This window comes from Salvelinus sp. IW2-2015, unplaced genomic scaffold (assembly GCF_002910315.2).
Source record: "Salvelinus sp. IW2-2015 unplaced genomic scaffold, ASM291031v2 Un_scaffold4506, whole genome shotgun sequence".
NCBI lineage: Eukaryota > Metazoa > Chordata > Actinopteri > Salmoniformes > Salmonidae > Salvelinus > Salvelinus sp. IW2-2015.
The window spans coordinates 37,126-43,775 of record NW_019945776.1 but is presented as its reverse complement, the minus strand read 5'-3'; the positions used below and the strand labels follow the sequence as shown (position 1 = coordinate 43,775).

General features: G+C 48.8%; 1 protein-coding gene across 1 annotated transcript in view; it reads left to right on the top strand.

The window, feature by feature from the left end:
* The first annotated feature begins 3,269 nt into the window (after window positions 1-3,269).
* The window catches only part of LOC112077383 (insulin-like growth factor 1 receptor), a 17,737-nt gene continuing 14,356 nt past the window's right edge, over window positions 3,270-6,650 (top strand). Inside the window, exons 1-2 of the mRNA XM_024143903.2 lie at window positions 3,270-3,493; window positions 3,667-3,774. Coding sequence (XP_023999671.2) covers window positions 3,308-3,493; window positions 3,667-3,774 — 294 coding nt within the window. The 5' untranslated portion in view covers window positions 3,270-3,307. The remainder of the gene's footprint in view (window positions 3,494-3,666; window positions 3,775-6,650) is intronic.

Genomic DNA, 6,650 nt, shown 5'->3' with positions numbered 1-6,650 from the left:
CGAAGGGTTAACAGACAACTACATCACAGTACCACACAGCCTGACTACCTTCAGGTACTTCCTCTCTGTCTCTATCAGGTGATGTGGTCACTACAGGTACTTCCCTCTGTCTCTATCAGGTGATGAGGTCACTACAGGTACTTCCTCTCTGTCTCTATCAGGTGATGAGGTCACTACAGGTACTTCCTCTCTGTCTCTATCAGGTGATGTGGTCACTACAGGTACTTCCTCTCTGTCTCTATCAGGTGATGAGGTCATACAGGTACTTCTCTCTGTCTCTATCAGGTGATGTGGTCACTACAGGTACTTCCCTTCTACCAGGTGATGTGGTCACTACAGGTACTTCCTCTCTGTCTCTATCAGGTGATGTGGTCACTACAGGTACTTCCTCTCTGTCTCTATCAGGTGATGAGGTCACTACAGGTACTTCCTCTCTGTCTCTATCAGGTGATGTGGTCACTACAGGTACTTCCTCTATCAGGTGATGTGGTCACTACAGGTACTTCCTCTCTGTCTCTATCAGGTGATGAGGGTCACTACAGGTACTTCCTCTCTGTCTCTATCAGGTGATGTGGTCACTACAGGTACTTCCTCTCTGTCTCTATCAGGTGATGAGGTCACTACAGGTACTTCCTCTCTGTCTCTATCAGGTGATGTGGTCACTACAGGTACTTCCTCTACCAGGTGATGAGGTCACTACAGGTACTTCTATATCAGGTGATGAGGTCACTACAGGTACCTCCTCTATCAGGTGATGTTGGTCACTACAGGTACTTCCTCTCTGTCTCTATCAGGTGATGAGGTCACTACAGGTACTTCCTGTCAGGTGATGAGGTCACTACAGGTACTTCCGTCAGGTGATGAGGTCACTACAGGTACCTCCTCTATCAGGTGATGAGGTCACTACAGTACTTCTCTATTCAGGTGATGAGGTCACTACAGGTACCTCCTCTATTCAGGTGATGAGGTCACTACAGGTACCTCCTCTATCAGGTGATGTGGTCACTACAGGTACTTCCTCTCTGTCTCTATCAGGTGATGAGGTCACTACAGGTACTTCCTGTCAGGTGATGAGGTCACTACAGGTACTTCCTGTCAGGTGATGAGGTCACTACAGGTACTTACTCTCTGCAGCGCTGAAGTATTCAGGGTTGACTGATGCGTACAGAACTCCATTCCCCAGTCTGTCACTGTTCTGTAGACACACACACACACACACACACACAGGTTAGCAGCGTTACACAGAATCCCAAACGGCACCCTATTCCCCATATAATGCACTGTTCTGGGCTCTGGTCTAAAGTAGTGCACTATAAAGGGAATAGGTTCTATAGGCTCTGGTCTAAAGTAGTGCACTATATAGGGAATAGGTTCTAAGGGCTCTGGTCTAAAGTAGGTGCACATAAAGGGAATAGGGTTCTATAGGGCTCTCTAAAGTAGTGCACTATAAAGGAATAGGTGCCATAGGCGTTGTCTAAAGTAGTGCACTATATAATGACAGCTTCACCTCCCTACCTAGAGACAGCCTGTCACTAACTAGAGACAGCCTGTCATTTACTAAAGAACCTTCAAGATAATGACAGCTCACCTCTCCCTACCTAGAGACAGCCTGTCATTTACTAAAAACCTTCCAGATAATGACAGCTCACCTCTCCCTACCTAGAGACAGCCTGTCATTACTAAAAACCTTCCAGATAATGACAGCTCACCTCTCCCTACCTAAGAGAGACAGCCTGTCATTTACTAAAGAACCTTCCAGATAATGACAGCTCACCTCTCCCTACTAGAGACAGCCTGTCATTTACTAAAGAACCTTCCAGATAATGACAGCCCACCTCTCCCTACCTAGAGACAGCCTGTCATTTACTAAGAACCTTCCAGATAATGACAGCTCACCTCAATACCTAGAGACAGCCTGTCATTTACTAAAGAACCTTCCAGATAATGACAGCTCACCTCTCCCTACCTAGAGACAGCCTGTCATTTACTAAAGAACCTTCCAGATAATGACAGCCCACCTCTCCCTACCTAGAGACAGCCTGTTCATTACTAAAAGAACCTTCCAGATAATGACAGCTCACCTCAATACCTAGAGGACAGCCTGTCATTTTACTAAAGAAACTTCCAGATAATGAAAGCTCACCTCTCCCTACCTAGAGACAGCCTGTCACTAACTAGAGACAGCCTGTCATTTACTAAAGAACCTTCCAGATAATGACAGCTCACCTCTCCCACCTTAGAGACAGCCTGTCATTTACTAAAGAACCTTCCAGATAATGACAGCTCACCTCTCCCTACCTAGAGACAGCCTGTCACTAACTAGAGACAGCCTGTCATTTACTAAAGAACCTTCCAGATAATGACAGCTCACCTCTCCCTACCTAGAGAGACAGCCTGTCATTTACTAAAGAACCTTCCAGATAATGACAGCTCACCTCTCACTACCTAGAGACAGCCTGTCATTTACAAAAAACCTTCCAGATAATGACAGCTCACCTCTCACTACCTAGAGACAGCCTCTCACTACCTAAGACAGGCCTGTCATTTACTAAAGAACCTTCCAGATAATGACAGTTCACCTCTCACTACTAGAGACAGCCTCTCACTGCCTAGAGACAGCCTGTCATTTACTAAAGAACCTTCCAGATAATGACAGGTCACCTCTCTCTACCTAGAGACAGCCTGTCACTACCTAGAGACAGCCTGTCATTTACTAAAGAACCTTCCAGATAATGACAGCTCACCTCTCACTACCTAGAGACAGCCTGTCACTGCCTAGAGACAGCCTGTCATTTACTAAAGAACCTTCCAGATAATGACAGCTCACCTCTCACTACCTAGAGACAGCCTGTCATTTACTAAAGAACCTTCCAGATAATGACAGCTCACCTCTCTCTACTAGAGAACAGCCTGTCACTGCCTAGAGACAGACCTGTCATTTACAAAGAACCTTCCAGATAATGACAGCTCACCTCTCACTACCTAGAGACAGCCTGTCATTTACTAAAGGACCTTCCAGATAATGACAGCTCACCTCTCACTCCTAGAGACAGCCTGTCATTTACTAAAGAACCTTCCAGATAATGACAGCTCACCTCTCACTACCTAGAGACAGCCTGTCATTTACTAAAGAACCTTCCAGATAATGACAGCTCACCTCTCACTACCTAGAGACAGCCTGTCATTTACTAAAGAACCTTCCAGATAATGACAGCTCACCTCTCACTACCTAGAGACAGCCTGTCATTTAACCTCTCCTCCAGTGTATGTACCAGATGAATGGGAGGTGTTGAGGGAGAAGATCACGATGAACAGAGAGTTGGGTCAGGGGTCGTTTGGCATGGTGTACGAGGGCGTTGCTAAGGGAGTTGTGAAGGACGAGCCAGAGACGTGTGTGGCCATTAAGACGGTGAACGAATCAGCCAGCATGAGAGAGAGAATCGAGTTCCTCAATGAAGCTTCTGTCATGAAGGAGTTCAACTGTCATCATGTGGTATGACACACACACGCACACGCACACGCACACACACGTCATGTCTAAATGTTGACCTAATACTCCACACCTCCTGTCTTATGTTCCTGTGACCATATAAGGAGCCCCCTGTTTGTCAGTTCAGGATGTGGGCTCTGACCACTGGTGTCATTTGTGTGCTSTGATTGGTGCAGGTGCGTCTGCTGGGCGTGGTTTCTCAGGGCCAGCCCACCTTGGTCATCATGGAGCTGATGACTAAAGGAGATCTGAAGAGTCACCTGAGGTCACTACGTGCTAAAGATGTAAGTTACCTCATCCTGACCCCTGACCCCTCATCCTGACCCCTAACCCCTCATCCTGACCCCTAACCCCTAGTCACCTGAGGCCACTATGGGCTAAAGATGTAAGTTACTTCATCCTGACCCCTAACCCCTCATCCTGACCCCTAACCCCTACCTCCTAGTCACCTGAGGTCACTATGGGCTAATTGTATTTATCACATGCGCCGAATACAACAGGTGTAGAGAAGCTAACTTACAAGCCCTTAACCAACAATGCTGTTCAAGAAATAGTTAACAAAATATAATTTAAATAGTCTGGGTGGCCATTTTGATTAGTTGTTCAGCAGTCTTATGGCTTGGGGTTAAGGAGCCTTTTGGACCTAGACTTGGCGCTCCGGTACCGTGCGGCAGCAGAGAGAACAGTCTTGATCTTGGGTGACTGGAGTTTTCAAAAATGTGGACCTTCTTCTGACACTGCCTAGTATAGAGGTCCTGGATGGCAGGGAGCCTGGTATAGAGGTCCAGGAAAGTAGGGAGCCTGGTATAGAGGTCCTGGATGGCAGGGAGCCTGGTATAGAGGTCCTGGATGGCAGGGAGCCTGGTATAGAGGTCCTGGGTGGCAGGGAGCTGGTATAGAGGTCCAGGAAAGTTAGGGAAGCCTGGTATAAGAGGTCCTGGGTGGCGGGAGCCTGGTATAGTGGTCCTGGGTGGCAGGGAGCCTGGTATAGAGGTCCTGGATGGTAGGGAGCCTGGTATAGAGGTCCTGGGTGGCAGGGAGCCTGGTATAGAGGTCCTGGTGGCAGGGAGCCTGGTATAGAGGTCCTGGTGGCAGGGAGCCTGGTATAAGGTCCAGGAAGTAGGGAGCCTGGTATAGAGGGTCCTGGATGGCAGGGAGCTTGGTATAGAGGTCCTGGATGGCAGGGAGCCTGGTATAGAGGTCCTGGGTGGCAGGGAGCCTGGTATAGATGTCCTGGGTGGCAGGGAGCCTGGTATAGAGGTCCTGGGTTGCAGGGAGCCTGGTATAGAGGTCCTGGGTGAGGGAGCCTGGTATAGAGGTCCTGGGTGGCAGGGAGCCTGGTATAGAGGTCCTGGATGGTAGGGAGCTTGGCATAGAGGTCCTGGATGGTAGGGAGCTTGGCATAGAGGTCCTGGATGGCAGGGAGCCTGGCATAGAGGTCTGGATGGCAGGGAGCCTGGCATAGAGGTCCTGGATGGTAGGGAGCCTGGTATAGAGGTCCTGGATGGTAGGGAGCCTGGTATAGAGGTCCAGGATGGCAGGGATCCAGATGCAGAGGGAGGTGTTTAGTCCAGGGTCCTTAGCTTAGTGATGAGCTTTGTGGGAACTATGGCGTTGAACTCTGAGCTGTAGTCAATGAACAGCATTCTCACGTAGGTGTTCCTTTTGTCCACGCGGGAAAGGGCAGTGTGGAGGGAAATTGAGATTGTGTCATCTGTGGATCTGTTGGGGAGGTATGCAAATTGGAGTGGGTCTAGGGTTTCGGGAGGATGCTGTTGATGTGAGCCATGACCAGCCTTTCATGGCTACCGACGTGAGTGCTACGGGGCGGTAGTCATTTAGGCAGGTTACCTTCACTTTCTTGGGCACAGGGACTATTGTGGTCTGCTTGAACAATGTAGGTATTACAGACCCAACTTACAGTTGGTCCGCGTATGGTCTGAGTACATAATCTGTACTCAGATCTGTCTGGCCCCGCGGACTTGTGAATGTTGACCTGTTTAAAGGTCTTGCTCACATTGGCTACGGAGAGCGTGATCACACAGTTGTCCGGAACAGCTGGTGCTCTAATGCATGCTTCAGTGTTGCTTGCCTCGAAGCGAGCATAAAAGGCATTTAGCCGGTCTGGTAGGCAAGCTTCACCTGGCAGCTCGCGGCTGGGTTTCCCTTTTGTAGTCCGTAATCGTTCCACATCCGACGAGCGTCAGCTGGTGTAGGAGGATTCAATCTTAGTCCTGTATTGACTCTTTGCCTGTTTGGTGGTTCGTCGGAGGGCGTAGCGGGATTTCTTATACGTGTCCGGATTAGGGTCCCGCTCCTTGAAAGCGGCAGCTGTAGCCTTTAGCTCGGTGCGGATGTTGCCTGTAATCCATGGCTTCTGGTTGATATATGTACGTACGGTCACTGTGAGAACTACGTCGTCGAGACACTTATTAATGAAGCCGGTGACTGCGGTGGTATACTCCTCAATGCCATTGGATGAATCCCAGAACATTTTCCAGTCTGTGCTAAACAGTCCTGTAGCGTAGCATCTGCGTCATCTGACCACTTCCGTATTGAGCGAGTCACCGGTACTTCCTGCTTTAGTTTTTGCGTGTAAGCAGGAATTATGGTCATATTTGCCAAATGGAGGGCGAGGGAGAGCTTTGTATGCGGGGTAAAGATGGTCAGAGTTTTTCCCTCTGGTTGCACACGTACCATCCTGGTAGAAATGGATTTAAGTTTTCCTGCATTAAAGTCCCCGGCCACTAGGAGCGCCTCCTCTGGATGAGCATGTTCTTGTTTGCTTATGGCTGAGTGCGGTCTTAGTGCCATCATCGGTAAATAGACGGCTCTCTTGGTAGAAAGTGTGGTCAACAGTTTATCATGATGTACTATTGTATACTTCTGTATACACCTGGCCCTTCTTTGGACACTGTGTTAACTAACCTCCAGACGAGCTTCAATGCCATACAACACTCCTTCGTGGCCTCCAACTGCTCTTAAATGCAAGTAAAACTAAATGCATGCTCTTCAACCGATCGCTGCCCGCACCTGCCCGCCCGTCCAGCATCACTACTCTGGACTGTTCTGACTTAGAATATGTGGACAACTATAAGTACCTAGGTGTCTGGTTAGACTGTAAACTCTCCTTCCAGACTCACATTAAGCATCTTCAATC